The 15,944-nt window shown below is 44.3% G+C and overlaps 2 protein-coding genes across 5 annotated transcripts; one reads left to right on the forward strand and one right to left on the reverse strand.

Annotated features, from left to right (window-relative positions):
- The first annotated feature begins 2,357 nt into the window (after nucleotides 1-2,357).
- On the forward strand, nucleotides 2,358-9,542 carry LOC139385698 (leucine-rich repeat and fibronectin type III domain-containing protein 1-like). The gene is made up of 2 exons (XM_071130971.1): nucleotides 2,358-3,808; nucleotides 7,451-9,542. The coding sequence occupies exons 1-2, from the start codon at nucleotides 2,412-2,414 to the stop codon at nucleotides 8,361-8,363; spliced, it is 2,310 nt and encodes a 769-aa protein (XP_070987072.1). The 5' UTR covers nucleotides 2,358-2,411; the 3' UTR covers nucleotides 8,364-9,542.
- A 206-nt stretch (nucleotides 9,543-9,748) lies between these two features.
- LOC139385699 (uncharacterized protein NKAPD1-like) lies at nucleotides 9,749-14,980 on the reverse strand. 4 transcript variants are annotated; one of them, XM_071130975.1, is made up of 7 exons: nucleotides 14,939-14,957; nucleotides 14,209-14,512; nucleotides 13,669-13,745; nucleotides 13,499-13,593; nucleotides 12,653-12,805; nucleotides 12,471-12,524; nucleotides 9,749-11,288 (listed from the first exon to the last, which is right to left on the reverse strand). In XM_071130975.1, exons 3-7 carry the CDS (start codon nucleotides 13,735-13,737, stop codon nucleotides 10,994-10,996), a joined length of 666 nt encoding a protein of 221 aa, XP_070987076.1. In that variant the 5' UTR covers nucleotides 13,738-13,745; nucleotides 14,209-14,512; nucleotides 14,939-14,957; the 3' UTR covers nucleotides 9,749-10,993. The 4 variants fall into 4 exon arrangements, with proteins under 4 accessions (XP_070987076.1, XP_070987075.1, XP_070987074.1 ...); XM_071130974.1 differs by having other exon boundaries at nucleotides 14,209-14,980; XM_071130973.1 differs by lacking the exon at nucleotides 14,209-14,512 and having other exon boundaries at nucleotides 14,939-14,974.
- Between the last annotated feature and the right edge of the window lie 964 nt (nucleotides 14,981-15,944).

The raw sequence follows: 15,944 nt of genomic DNA on the forward strand, positions 1-15,944 counted from the left end.
GCCTTCTTGGATGGGCACTTCTAATATAACTCTATGGCAGAACCCAAGGGGCAAATATTTTAGAGCTCTAACCTTAGAATTAGGGATGACTACTGTCCCATGAGTGACAGAAAACTGAACCAATCATGACAGAAAACTGAGCAAATCATGCGCAACGCTCTGTATTTTCTGCTGGCTGCCCCACCACCACAGAAAGCACTGAGCTAGGCTGAAACACGTGCATTTTGGAGCTGCCTTACTCAAGAAATGTCTCTATGAAATGTAAACAAATAAATAATGTTTTTACATTGTTTGCAAACTGTTATGTGACACGTATTAATGCCAAAATAACAAGCAAAACAGGCAAGCCCCCCCCCCCCCCCCAGGTGCCCTGAATGACGGGTCGCCACTGATCAAATACAAAGACAGCATTGCCACCAGTGTATTACTATTTCATTCATTTCAGTTTGCACTTGAATTCCAATGCATAGTTTTATATGCTCCTCACGTACTCCTCACCTATAGACACACTTAGTGTGGTTTTGAAGGGGTTGGCTGATACAAGGTCTTGTAAATGTCCTTATCTTCCCTATCTCCATTAGGATTGAAGCCTCGTTTTTCTGGCAGCTTAACATCTTAATGTGATTCAAAGACCTACATTCTACACCGGAGTTGCCATGGCAACAAAGTTTTTTTTCTTCTTCACCGGAGATGCTGAGAGATCAATAGAGTATCCGCGACGGTGATGGCAGGAAACGCTAGAGCACAGATGGTCCTCAGAGAAACCATGAGCTCTGTGGCCTAGTTACCATTTGAATGCTTACACAATTATTGGAGAACAATATTCTACCTAAAAGTATATGAGACAAGGTTATTTTTGCAGTGATGTAAGACTTTTGTTGTATGAAATAAGATTAGTTTAGCTATAACCTACTTCATTAATGTAACCTCCCCAGCTACTAAAAAAAGGTCACATTGGGAGAATTAATTTACACAAGCCAGGCATAGTGTGCTGCCAGCAATAAAGGGTATTTTCTATATAAATGGATTCTATCGGGAGTTTAGAAAGATATTCTCGCATAGAAGAACCCCCCCACCACCACCTGTGACATTCCCTGATTGTGAAGAACAGATTTGACCTCAATGTAAATGTACATATAGGACATATACACATAGGAATAAAATAGACTGTTATAGTCAAACTCAGTAGATATTGTTAACGTTTTGCTGTCTATATCTTGAGTTTCATTGAACAAAAAGTTTAATATCTGTTTTCTCAATACAGTACAACAATCAAAAGATTCATGTCATATGGTATGAATCACTTGATGTGTGATATACGATAAAGAAATGGAAAGAACATCTGATCCACAGGAAAAGACAAGCTAAAGACAAATCAAAAGCCTGGCAGTCGAGACAGTTATTTTCAAAACACATAGCCAGGAATGATTGGTTACCTGTGGATAACAGTCAGTTATCATCATATCCCTGAATGGGCTCCATCTGTGATTAACATCCAGGGTTAAATGCATGAGCAACAAAGATTGATGCCGAAAATAGGAAAAACTGCTGCATGGCAATATGGCAGCCGTCATGAAAGAATGGGGTTCCATTGGGATTTGGTGGTTATTACACCCAAGGTTCTCTTTTTACACCTGTCACTTATGCTCTCACAGAGCTGGAATCAATAGCACTAAATGGGGATCAGAGACTCTGAAGATCAGCCTCAACACCTCAGAACCATCTAATAATACCTCCATCTGATGGATTTAGAACCAAGGTCTCTCATCTCACTTTTCACCTTCATGTTTAGTTGCTATGATTTACTTGACAAACTCATGTCTAATTCTGCAGCACATTTCTGAAGCATGAAGAGTGAAGGGAGCATGAAAAGGTCATATAAATCCTTAAGCAGTGCTGACAAGCACCCTTTCTCCCCTTAATAATTCCCTACACTGTTGTGAAGTTCAGAGCTAGAAAAACACACAAACCATACGGGAAGTATGACAGGGAAGTTTATGACATATTAGCTCCGTGTAAAAACGACACTAATTATTCAAATTTGTAAGGGATCGACATTGATGCAGCAGTCTGCTGGCATATTATCCAGTTTGTGTTTGTTTTGCTGGCGATTCTGTGTTTTCTTACTGGAATAATGGGTGGGCTGGGGTTCAGTCTTCTATCATCTCACAACAACCTCTAACATGTCTCACATGTCTCTCTGGTGATCGGTACCCTACTAGCAGTTTCCATCATCTTGGTTGATGACTCCATTTGTGTAACATCTGTTCATTATAAATTATATGATTTTAAACCCCCCAAATATACCAGTTTTAACGTATCTCTGCCATTTCTCTCTCTATCTGTTCCAGGATCTGGAAGTTGACACCCAGACAGACAGACAGACAGACAGACAGACAGACAGACAGACAATGGAGCGGCTGGTTGTGTGTGTGCTGCTGTGTGTACTTCTATGTGCGGTGCTGGTGAAGGGCTACAACTGCCCCGGCCGCTGCATCTGCCAGCACCTCTCCCCCACTCTGACTCTGCTCTGTGCCAAGACCGGTCTGCTGTTTGTGCCCCCAACCATCGACCGCAAGACCGTGGAGCTGCGCCTCACAGACAACTTCATCACCATCATCCGCAGGAAAGACTTTTTCAACATGACCAGCCTGGTCCACCTCACCCTGTCCCGTAACACCATCAGCCAGATCACGCCCCATGCCTTCCTGGGACTGCGCTCCCTACGAGCCCTCCACATGGACGGCAACCGCCTCAGTGTCATCAAGAGCGACCACTTCAAAGGCTTGGTCAACCTCCGCCACCTCATACTGGGGAACAACCAGATCCACCACGTGGCCCCTACCTCTTTTGATGAGTTTGTGTCGACCATCGAGGACCTGGATCTGTCCAACAACAACCTGAGGACCCTGCCCTGGGAGGAGATAGGCAGGATGAGCCACATCAACATCCTCACGCTTGATCACAACCTGATCGATCACATCGGAGCTGGGACTTTCACGCTCCTCACCAAGCTGGTTCGTCTGGATATGACCTCCAACCGGCTGCAGAAGCTACCTCCAGACAGCCTGTTTCAGCACGCCCAGGTGCTGTCAGACGCCAAGGGCTCCAACCCGTCTTCCCTGGCAGTGAGCTTCGGAGGGAACCCTCTCCACTGTAACTGTGAGCTGCTGTGGCTCCGCAGACTGACACGACACGACGACCTGGAGACATGCGCCTCCCCGGAGCACCTCATGGACAAGTACTTCTGGTCCATCCAGGAGGAGGAGTTCATCTGCGAGCCCCCGCTCATCACCAAGAACCTATCCACCAAGCCCTACGTCATGGAGGGCCAGGGGGTCACCCTCAAGTGCAAGGCCATGGGAGACCCAGACCCGGCCATCCACTGGCGCTTCCCAGACGGCAAGCTGGTGCATAACAACTCCCGCACCATCCTGTATGACAACGGTACCTTGGACATCCTCATCACCACCCTAAAGGACAGCGGTGCCTTCAACTGTGTGGCCTCCAATGCTGCAGGCATCGCCACAGCTGCCGTGGAGATCAACATGATCCCTCTGCCCCTGTTCGTAAACAACACATTGCATCACATGCGCGAGGCTGATCGGGGCCTCTCTGACATCACCACCTCCTCCAAGTCAGGCAACGACACCAAGGGCCATGACAAGCACCAGGACAGGAGGGTGGTGGTGGTCGAGTTGACCTCCTCCTCGGCTGTGATTCGGTGGCCCTCCGAGCGCCACATCCCAGGCATCAGGATGTACCAGATTCAGTACAACAGCACTGCAGACGACACACTGGTTTACAGGTAAGCCATGTGGGGGCTGGTGCTGGGGGAATGGGAGCACTAGGGCTGGAGGACTGGAGCTGGTGGAAAGGGGGTTTAGTGCAGCAGCTACTCCTCCTGGGGTCCACATAAAACATACCAATACATGACAAGTACAGAACAGTTATAGACAATGGCATTCAATTGAACAAAAAAAGAGGGTGCGGGTGGGGATGAGGCTGGGGTGGGGTGGGGGTCTGAACCAGCTCTGGAGACGTTCTGAGCCATCTGGAATGCCCATCTGCTGAATGGCATGACAGTCCATTATAATACATCCATAACTCCCAGAGCTGAATAGGTGCTGTATGATTAACTATGTCACTACATTTAAGTATGCGCAAAATGTATTATGGTTTAGGGATAAAAGAGGGTATAAACAGACCATATGTTGATTTCAATTGATAAAAATGCATAGTATGACTTTACATTTCCAGTTTATTAGCTCTAAGCCTATGAGAAAAGAAAGATTACACGGTTAAGACATATGACTTGGCCTTTAGAGTGTAATTATAAACTGGGTGGTACAAGCCCTGAATGCTGATTGGCTGACAGCCGTGGTATATCAGACCGTATACCACGGGTATGACAAAACATTTATTTTTACTGCTCTAATTACGTTGATAACCAGTTTGTAATAGCAATAAGGTACCTCAGGGGTTTGTGATATATGGCCAATATACCACGGCTAAGGGCTGTATCCAGGCACTCCACGTTGCGCCTTTTTTAAGAACAGCCCTTTACCACACCCCCTCAGGCCTTATTGCTTAAATATACCCTTTTGTCTCAATATTATCCAGGTTCAGCAGGCACTATCACGTCCCAGTCCTTAACCCCAACCCAACAATAACCCCTTCCCTTAACATAATCCCAATAGGACATAATTGTTCCTAGGACACCTGTGAGCCAGATTCTGGGACATGAGCATGCTAACTTCTGCAGCTAGAGGCTTCTCACATTTGAATTACTATCAGTGGAACATTAGGGGACCCTGTTTAATATGATAGATATTACAACATGTAATTTATTTCACATTGATGAATGACTCATGTCTACTCCAATGAAATCATTAATTTCAGTCCATCTTAAAAGAGAAATTCAGTGTATTCGGAAAGTATTCAGACCCCTTGACTTTTTCCACATTTGTTTACGTTACAACCTTATTCTAAAATACCCCATAATACCCCTAAAATACCCCATAATGACAAAGCAAAAACAGCTCAAAGAAATATCACATTTGCATAAGTATTCAGACCCTTTACTTAGTACTTTGTTGAAGCACCTTTGGTAGAGATTACAGCCTGTAATCGCTGCCAAAGATGCTTCAACAAAGTACTGAATAAAGCGTCTGAATACTTATGTAAATGTGATATTTCTTTAAGCCCGGATTCGAACCCGATCCAACATCTCTGGAGAGACCTGAAAATAGCTGTGTAGTGACACTCCCCATCCACCCTGTCAGAGCTTGAGAGGATCTGCAGAGAAGAATGGGGAAAAACTCTCCAAATACAGGTGTGCCAAACTTGAGGCGTCATACCCAAGAAGACTCGATGCTGTAATTTACATGGATCGGGTTCAAATCTGGGCTCTGGCTGGGCCACTTAAGGACATTCAGAGACTTGTCCCGAAGCCACTCCTGCGTTGGCTTTGCTATGTGCTTAGGGTTGTTGTCCTGTTGGAAGGTGAACCTTCATCCTGGGTGCTCTAGAGCAGGTTTTCATCAAGGATCTCTCTGTACTTTGCTCCGTTCATCTTTCCCTCGATCCTGACTAGTCTCCCAGTCTCGCCGCTGAAAAATATCCCCACAGCATGATACTGCCACCACCATGCTTCACCGTAGGGGTGGTGCCAGATTTCCTCCAGACGTGACACTTGGCATTTGGGGGCCAACGAGTTCAATCTTGGTTTCATCAGACCAGTGAATCTTTCTCATGGTCTGAGAGTCCTGTAGGTGCCTTTTGGCAAACTCCAAGCATGCTGTCATGTGCCTTTTACTGAGGAGCGGCTTCCGTCTGGCCACTCAACCATAAAGGCCTGATTGGTTGAGTGCTGCAGAGAAGGTTGTCCTTCTGTAAGGTTCTCCTATCTCCACAGAGGAACTCTGGAGCTCTGTCAGAGTGACCATCGGGTTCTTGGTCACCTCCCTGACCAAGGCCCTTCTCCCCTGATTGCTCAGTTTGGCTGGGCAGCCAGCTCTAGGAAGAGTCTTGGGGGTTCCAAACTTCCTCCATTTAAGAATGATGGAGGCCTCTGTGATCTTGCGGACCTTCCCCAGATCTGTGCCTCAACTCAATCCTGTCTTGGAGCTCCACGAGCAATTCCTTCGACCTCATGGCTTGGTTTTTGCTCTGACATGCACTGTCAACTGTGGGAGCTTTATATAGACAGGTGTGTGCCTTTCCAAATCATGTCCAATCAATTGAATTTACCACAGTTGGACTCCAATCCAGTTGTAGAAACATCTCAAGGATGATCAATGGAAACAGGATGCACCTGAGCTCAATTTTGAGTCTCATAGCAAAGGGCCTGAATACTTATGTAAATAATATATTTCTGTTTTTTATTTGTAACACATTTGCAAACATTTCTAAAAACCTGTTTTCACTTTGTTATTATGGGGTATTGTGTGTAGATTGATGAAGATTTGTATTTATTTAGTTAATTTTATAATAAGGCTGTAACCAAACAAAGTGTAGAAAAGGGGAAGGGGTCCGAATACTTTCTGATTGCACTGTTTGTGCTCACACTGCCATTTTGTATTACTCATTAAAATACCCTTATTGAATTGAGAGTACTTAGGTCTATTTGACCCAGTGTGCACCACCAATACCGGGGCACAAATGAAAAAAGTGAACTGGAAAGTTTTCTCAAAGGAATCAAAAGGTCCAGTTTAAAGCTGTTGTCGTTGGTTGACTTTGCTAATTTTATCGTTTCTGATTTAATTAGCTATTCTCCTGTATAATGTTCTCCCCTGTGTTTAAACAGTGACCTGCGTGTTGTTTAGTCTTTAGGTGATATATTATTACCTACAAGTGACAACCATCAAAGTGTTCCTTGAGGGGAAAATGGCCATGTTTTTAATTATATTAACACAGATGTCCGCCTAAAGACAATGTCTTTCTCCTTCATGTTCACAGACAATGTGTTTATTTCACACAACATCAAACTTGGGCATTTGGCCAGAAGCCTGCGTTGTCTTTCCTTGAAGATGATGTGACATATACAGTATATATATATATATATAGTGATGGCTTGTTTGTCACCTTGCTGTTTACCTTTTGTTTACCTTTTGCAATCATAGTATACATAAAATGCTGGGGGAGATATTTTGCACTGTCACCATGTAACATTGCCTAGTGTCTAAGTCAAGTGTCAGCACTGTTGTCTTTACTTGGGCCCCAAATATATGGGAGATATTTAAAGCCTCACTGGAGCTGAAGTAAGTTGGCATGGCTGTCTTTTTTCTGTGTTTTTTCAAACACCTTAGTGTCAGGTTAAATCTTCTTACGTGCATGCCGTTAATGGGAATGCAGTGTGACACGGTCTGGCACTCTTTTGTTCCATACAGCATATTGGTGGCAAAGCTAACCTTCACCATTCCTGTTTATTCCTTCATTTTTTCTGCAGAATGATCCCGTCCACCAGTAAGACCTTCCTGATCAACGACCTGGCGGCGGGCCGGGAGTATGACCTGTGTGTCCTGGCGGTGTACGACGACGGCATCACCTCTCTGACGGCCACGCGCGTGGTCGGCTGCGTCCAGTTCCACACAGCCAGCGAGGTCAGCCAGTGTCGCTTCATCCACAGCCAGTTTCTGGGCGGCACCATGATAATCATCATTGGCGGCATCATCGTGGCTTCAGTGCTGGTGTTTATCATCATCCTCATGATCCGCTACAAAGCCCACAGCAGCCCCGAGGACAGCAAGGTCAAGGTCAGCTCCAGCATGCACTCCCAGACCAACGGCAGCCAGCACAGACTCCAGCGCTCCACCTCCAAACAGCCTGCCGAGGACAGCCACCAGAGAGAAGCGCAACCGGTGGCAGCCAAAGAGTGCATGGCCCTGGTGCTGAAGGTCGACAGTGACAAGAGGGAGTGGGACACTCCTCTGGCCACCACGGCCATCCTGGAAGTGGAGCTGCCCCCCCTGCCCACGGACAAGGTGAGGAGGACCAGCCTGGACGCCCAGCGCTCTGGATCTGGCCCCCCGTCAGAGGACACACAGACAGAAAGCAGCTTGATGGGCTCCACCATATCCTTGTGTCTCCTAGGTCCCAACGCCAGCACCAAGGAGGCCCCCAGGCTCAAGGACAAGAGCGCCCTGGCCAACATGGGATTTAATAATGAGCTGGCACGAACTAGGCACAGGTTCAGCTTTGACGGGGGAGACTACTCCATATTTCAGAGCCACAGTTACCCCCGCAGAGCGCGGACGAGGCGGCACAAGTCCACCAACCAGCTCAACGTGGAGTCCTCACCGCTCGCTAACCGGAGAGTCACTTTCAGCAGCACTGAATGGATGCTGGAGAGCACAGTGTAAGAGATACAGCCTGGCCTCTCTGGCTCTCTCAAAGACACACACACACGCACCAACAGTTTGACACATACACCCTCATGCATACACATTTACATATCTAACAAATAAATCTACATGCATACACAGACTCAGAGAGTTGCTGGAGAAGAAAACAGTCCCCTTTCATCCTGCCTCCCCTCATACTCCCAGAGCGACACAGAGTTGTTGGACATTTCATTAGTTTCTGCAGCAGTGCCTTATTCTAAAATATGTACGAATGGAGGATGCTGCTCATTGTAGTCATACACTTTCCTTTCTATCATGGTTTTCCCCGTTTCATGGGGAGTGATGCTTTGAGTTTTTTTGTTCTTTGACATGCCAAGGGTTGGGGCATTTGTAACTTTTCCTTTTAAATGTTAAAAAGATCACACTGTAAAGTGAACAACCAGGTATCTTGTATGTTGACCATCCTTTGGGTTCTTTCAAAGACTTTTGCACACGAAGACACGACGATACGAGGACAAGTATCACACCAGTCTATACATTAATAAAAATATAGAACTCTACACATGCCGATTTCAAATGTTAGCATAGAGAGGATGGACCTGAAAAACCTGTGGACTCCTCCATGCTGGTTGGACTGTATGATATTACTAGGTATTGTTCCTGATGTGACTGTATGATATTAATCGGTATTGTATCTGGCTGGTCTAGATAAAAAGACAACAAAAAAAATACATATAGAAGTATATTAAAAACATTGGTGTATGTGTACTATGTAAGTCATATGTCACAACTTTTTACTGAGCATTTGGGTGTTGGCCACAAGTTTTTACATTAAAAACCTGTGTCCTCACACTTCCCCCTATTTAGTATGACAAGGTTTGGACCACTTATCCCTTATGAGAGGGCATTAAATTTTTTGTGTGGGTTAACTGTACCGGTTGTGCCGTGTCCTTTTCTTACGGTGATCCTGGATCCTTTTGTCAAAATCATGAAAGGTGCTTGCAAACGGATCAGTGGGAAGGCCTATATGCATTAAGGCATGTATCTTATCAAATATATATTAAGATATCATATCTTGTGCCTGTTGAGACAAACATGTGGGGGACTTCAAGGGTCTCAAAGTAAGCTGTTGTCAAAGTATACAAACATCAGGTCAGAAACAATATTCCTTTATTTGTCACAAATAAACTATTTATTCTGATGAAGTCAAAAGAGGCCATGAGTCAATCAATCCTCAGGGTCTACTACACTGATTGATCCACTAGGTGGAGACAACACACCATAGATAACAGGATATTAGACCCTGTAGGCCTCCTAGCCCTTCCACTAAATAATAAATTAACCTTGTACAGCATGATCATTAAGGAGAAAGGCATGAACTTGAAAAGATACCATATAGCAGTGGCCTGCTCTCTACGTAAGAATAAAACTATGCCGCTCAAACCTGTTTTAGACGACAGCACCTTTTTCAGCAGGTCTCTTAAAAGGAGTTTATATAGTGATGTAGAAATTCTCATTCAGTGCTGACCTATTCCATTTTCTTGCACATTACTTCTACAGCGAGTACTGTAAAAACTTAACACTAGAGGGAAACCGTACACCATTTATACAATGTTATATGGTAAACGGTACCCAGTTCTGGACGTATTCAACCCAAGGGGCAATATTTAATAGAATTTGATGCATGAAGAGTCAAATTCATGCTCAAGCTCATGAAATAGAAAGGCTATAGGCCTACTGAGAAGACTTGTGAATGATAGTCATGTAGATTTCCTGCAGTCATAACAAGAGATCCATGTGATTTGTCCTTCCTGTTTAAAAGTGGTGTGATAACCAGAGTACATTTTCAGAAAACTAAATACGCATTTTATTTTTCAATGTCCCACCTGACATTCCGTTAAATCCCGACTCCCATAAATCAAACATTTTTAAAATAAATACTGAATTTTAAAAAAGCATAAAAGATTGTCACAATTGGTTGGGAAATCTGCATAAAATTTCATAATTTTCCATAGTATAACAGCTAAAGTCAAGCCAGAACACTAACTATGAGACAAGGCTCAGCAGTCAATCAACTTGTCATGAGGTGGAATTAGGTGGCTTTCGTTTAGTCCATATTTGTGCAGTGTCAGCTCACTATCTGAGCACTGCAGCTTGAGCAGAACCAGTAACAGAAGGTGAGGTACTGCTGAATGCCCTTAGGGGAGAACACAGGTTTGTGCTCAGCTGTACACAGAAAGAGAAGTACAGCACAGAAGAGTATTGCAGAGGAAAGTTGTTAAGGGAAGAGCGATATGCTTTCCCCTGCCAGTAGGTCTGTTCAAAAGTTGTATTTGTACTTTAGCCAATTCCTCAGTTGTCTTAATATTGGATAAATCACAAACATTTCTAGCAATTAGCTATGGTGATTCCGTGCTCACAACAAATCTAGTGGGAAACATTGGACACTAAAGTGGAAGTGGGGTGTAACTGTGAAAGCTTTGCCCACTCACTTTCAGCAACTGAAGTATGAGGGTACAGGTTACTGGCTGCCAATGGAAAAAGGTTCAATCCTCAAAACTGTCCTCCGATTTGTCCTCTCCTGCTTTCCAGTTTTTCTTCCTCTTCTTGTGTGACTCTGGTCCTGAGTCTCTGTGGGAGTCCATCTATCATTTCCTCCTTCTCCCTCTCTCCTCATCATCATCCTCCTCCTCCTCTGAGCTGCTCTCCTCCTCACTCTCCCTCTTTTTCCTCTTATGTTTGCTCTTGCTGCTTTTCCTCTTCTGTTCCTGTTTGACACTGTCGCTCTTGTCGCTGCTGGACTCACCGTCTGACTCACCTATCCTTCGCTTTTCCTCTTTCTTCTTCTTGGAGGACTTCTTCAGATGTTTTGATTTGGCTGTTTTAAGTCTGGACGTTTTCTTTCTCCAATGCCCATTCTGATCATCACCACGGTCTCTATCCCTGAAAAGACAAATCAGGCATTATAACTATGCAACTTTTATTGTATTGAAGCAAATAGTGAGATTTCTACAACAAAGACGATGCACAAGACATTCTCCAAACACCCCACAAGATCGACATCCGCGTTACTTGCAAGAGGAAGCGACGCAGGTACAGATGACAAAGAATCGGATACCTGGTCAGGACCTGGCGAAGGCGACTGGGAAAGCTGCCGTTACCGTCAATACTACTCGCCAACGTGCAATCATTGGACAATAAATTAGACGAGGTGCGATCACAAATATCCTACCAACCGTAATATCCTACATTTCACAGAATCGTGGCTGAATGACGACGTGGATATTCAGCTAGCGGGATATACGCTGCAACGGCAAGATAGAACAGCACACAGCCAGTAAGACGAAGGGGGCGGTCTTTGCATATTTGTAAACAACAGCTGGTGCACAAATTTTGTAAATTTTATTTTTTTAAATTTTACCCCCTTTTCTCCCCATTTTTGTGGTTAGTAGTTACTATCTTGACTCATCGCTACAACTCCCGTACGGGCTCGGGAGAGCCAAAGGTCAAAAGCCTCCGAAACTAGGCTAGCTTCTAGCTTCTTAACACAGCGCGCATCCAATCTGGAAGCCAGCCGCACCAATCCCACACCGTAACATAGCGACCTGGTCAGCGTGCACTGCGCCCGGTCCGCCACAGGAGTTGCTGGTGCGCGATGAGACAAGGACATCCCTACCGGCCAAACCCTCCCTAACCCGGACGACGCTAGGCCAATCGCCCCACGGACCTCCCGGTCGTGGCCGGCTGCGACAGAGCCTGGGCGCGAACCAAGAGTCTCTGGTGGCACAGCTGGCGCTGCAGTACAGCGCCCTTAACCACTGCGCCACCCGGGAGGCCAACTTTGATCTGATCCTTACTACAGCTACTACAGTTATGGGACATGGTATTTCATGTTTGGGGCAGCAGGGTAGCCTAGTGGTTAGAGCGTTGGACTAGTAACCGGAAGGTTGCAAGTTCAAATCCCCGATCCGACAAGGTACAAATCTGTTGTTCTGCCCCTGAACAGGCAGTTAACCCACTGTTCCTAGGCCGTCATTGAAAATAAGAATGTGTTCTTAACTGACTTGCCTGGTTAAATAAAGGTCAAATAAAAAAATAAAAATGTTAATGCAGTTCATTTCTTACCAGTCACTTTTAAACTCCTCGGGGTGTAGCTCCTTAAAACCGCTGTGTCCCCATCTGTAGAGGAAACATGCACAGAGATTCACCTTTCATAGCATGTCGCCGTTTGTCAACTCAAACACAAACATATGAACTTCAAACAGTCTCACAAGGCTACAGAGTTGTAAACAGAAAAAAAGATGCACCTGTCTGAATCATTGGCCTCAAAGTCATAGAGTTTCTTGGTCCAGTAGCGTGCCTTCCTCTTGTCCTGGCTGGAATCGTGTTCTCTTCTCCACAGCCGGTCTCCCAGTCTGTCTACAGACCCATCCTCCACACGATCACAGTGCATGTGACTCCTGAGGAATAGACAACATGGGTGAACTCTAATTCTGATGTCTGTCAACCTGTTCCATATAACACGCTTCTAAGCTACTGTAAGGCTGCATCCCGATTCTCCACCCTTCTATCAAAACGTGCACTTGCACACTTCCCGCCATGAATCTAAAAATGGTGGAAACTGACTCCAACAAATGATTACACAAATACATTGCTTTTATATCCATGCCGGGAAATAAGTGCACACTTTGGGAAAAGGGTGGTGAATCAGGACACAGCCTAAGATAGCCTGATATATCAGCCGGTGATAGCTAACACTAACACTATGTACCGTCTGAGACAACGCAATGTCATTATTTGGAAAGGCTCCTCTCAGGACCTCTACAAGCTGGAATGTTGAATAAAGGACATTTTAACTTATTCTACCGGTTCTCTGGGTGGTTGGTCCTTATGCAACTGAAATGTCAGACAATAGCCTATATCTACTGGAAAGCAATATTAAATAATATTTTCAAAACACTAGTAGTGCATTCAGATTTCTATCACCTGAAGTTTGTGCATGTCATGCATACTAGCTGAGCTCATGCACGTGTTCACGTGGTTTTACACAATCCAAATAACATTGCAGTGTCTCAGACGGCCTTAGTGTTAGCTAGTCATCATCGGCTGATGTTTCAGGCTACACTACTTCCATTCTCGAACAGTGAGGGGACCTGGATGGATTTAAGGCTCGTGGCATCGATCTGTGGCTGGTGAATGGCCACTTCTCCATCCCCCTCAACTTCCACATCTCCGACTCCTCCTGGATCTGAAACAGACCACATCTATCATGAGGAGAGAACACAGCTACACACACACATTTAGCTAGCTCTCCCACTCTCACCTTGTTGTGGGCATCTGTGTGACGAATAACATTTCGCAGCAGCACCTTGCCCATCGGCACCCTGGACATGATGATACCTGAGAAGAGAAAAGGTATAAGGTACTGTACACACAACACTGTGAATTAGATTGGCAGCAACATACTGGGGTTGGAGTCACAATACAAACAGATCAGGACAAGGTGCATTGGAGAATATATGATGTTTCAAATTCCCCGATCATAATGACCGACCATCCTGCCAACCAGCACATTAAGTTGAAATGAAATAGTTTTTAACTTCCCACGGACTGTTTTTGTGCTCCGAATACAATTGAAAGCAACTCTAGTGTTAGCACAATATTGGACTAAAGGTGCCTAATGTTGTTCCTTAGTCCAGTGACCTTACATGTTCTGTTTAATGGGGGAATTGCCACTGGAAGCCAAAACAGCCAAATACTCCATCTAAACATGAATCAATTGCAGTATGATTCTAGAAACATAAATCATTGTACTTTCATATCACATCAAAATAATTATACAAACATAAAAATATACACTTACTCAGCAGTGGAGGCTGCTGAGGGGAGGGTGGCTCATAATCATGTGTGAAACGGAGAGAATGGCATCAAACAAGTTTGACGTATTTGATAATATTCCACACCACCCATTACCACGAGCCCGTCCTCCCCAATTAAGGTGCCATCAAACCTCCTGTGCTGCACTGGTTTAACACTGGTGCAGCAGTACTTTTCTGTGACAACACGTTTGTTGCGTCTGTCTTCCATTTACACACAGGTGTTCAGAGACGCAGATAGCTAATTAGTACAGGTAGTTCACTCTTCCGTATGTTTTCTGTGAACAAGCTCTGTAAAATGGAAATATGACCGCGTAGGAACCCAAATCAATGAGCATCAATTTATCCATGTTTAAAAATATAAATATTTAATCACCGATATGAAAGGTCCTTATGCTTTCAAAACCAATGCGTACTAATGTTCAGACAAAACTCCCCCTACGTCCAATGATTTATGTGTAATTTAATGGAAGGGCATGATCAATGGCTACGCTAGTGTATGTAGATACACCCGCGTTGCTAAAAGCACATACTAGCTATGAAGCTACAGCTGGTTCGCGTTAACGGGTAGTTTTATCAACAGGAGCTTTGCTAGATGAGAAGTCAAATCCAGATATTAATCCTATGACGCTCATTTCAACCCTGATTAAATATTTATGAATCAGAACTACCGTTTGATATTTAACGTTTACGAATAAAAACACACAACAGGCTGACCTCTCTGTCCGTGGCGTATAACGGAAGAAGCACATGCGCAATATCCTTCTGCATAATCCCGCCCATGTGGGGGTTGTTGCGTCACAGGACAACTAGGACGCTGATTGGCCATGTGTCTGTCAATCATTGGTGGGGTTCCTAAAAGGTGGTGGATGTGGGGATTGAGAAACTGCACAAATTCCCTCTTTGTGAGCCAGTTGTTCTTACTTCATAATTCTAGTCAAATGGCTATTAAAGGCCAAGCTACATGGCATCTCACTAGCCACTATCCACATCACAGCTAGGTCTTTAGGGCCAATATCATCGTAGGTTCAAAAGGCTTCTTATCAGTTTCTAAACCCAAACCATAAGACTCCTGAACAGCTAATCAAATGGCTACCTGGACTATTTGCATTGATCCACCCTCATTTTTACGGTGCTACTACTCTCTGTTTATTATCTATGCATAGTCACTTTACCTCTACCTAAATGTAAATATTACCTCGACTAACCTGTGCCCCCGCAAATTGACTCTGTACCGGTACCCCCTGTATATAGCCTCGCTACTGTTATCTTATTGTTGCTCTTTAATTATTTGTTATTTTCCTATTTTCTACTTCAGTTTATTTTAGTAAATACTTCCTTAGCACTTATTTTTCTTAACTGCATTGTTGGTTAAGGGCTTGTAAGTAAGCATTTAACTGTAAGGTCAAATACCTGTTGTATTTGGCGAATGTGACAAATAAAATTGGATTTAATCTGAATAAAATGCAATGATTACCTGTAGTAGTTATGTAGCCTATTATGATTGACTATATTTCTAACAATAACCTATTTCCTAATTAGCACAGAATGTTTGGCACACAACGATACAGAAGGCCTATCAATAACTTTTAAGTGTAGACTCTAAGAACCATTGAGACTGTTGCACTACGGTTGTGTATAGAAGCAGGATACACTTTTCATACTGTTATGGACACAGTATAAAACAGATAGCAATGAGCTGTGTTTGAGAAACAAGTAATTG

Source organism: Oncorhynchus clarkii, chromosome 27, assembly GCF_045791955.1.
Source record: "Oncorhynchus clarkii lewisi isolate Uvic-CL-2024 chromosome 27, UVic_Ocla_1.0, whole genome shotgun sequence".
Lineage (NCBI taxonomy): Eukaryota > Metazoa > Chordata > Actinopteri > Salmoniformes > Salmonidae > Oncorhynchus > Oncorhynchus clarkii.

What these genes read in the sequence shown, in the direction of transcription:
- LOC139385699 (XM_071130972.1), bottom strand. Translation starts at nt 13,737, where the DNA reads ATGTCCAGGGTGCCGATGGGCAAGGTGCTGCTGCGAAATGTTATTCGT. An exon ending in CGAGCCTTAAATCCATCCAG is followed by an intron (nt 12,806 to 13,498) that starts GTCCCCTCACTG and finishes TCTATTCCTCAG; the next exon opens with GAGTCACATGCACTGTGATC. An exon ending in GAGGAGTTTAAAAGTGACTG is followed by an intron (nt 11,289 to 12,470) that starts GTAAGAAATGAA and finishes TTGTCTTTTCAG; the next exon opens with GGATAGAGACCGTGGTGATG.
- LOC139385698 (XM_071130971.1), top strand. Translation starts at nt 2,412, where the DNA reads ATGGAGCGGCTGGTTGTGTGTGTGCTGCTGTGTGTACTTCTATGTGCG. An exon ending in GACGACACACTGGTTTACAG is followed by an intron (nt 3,809 to 7,450) that starts GTAAGCCATGTG and finishes TTTTTTCTGCAG; the next exon opens with AATGATCCCGTCCACCAGTA.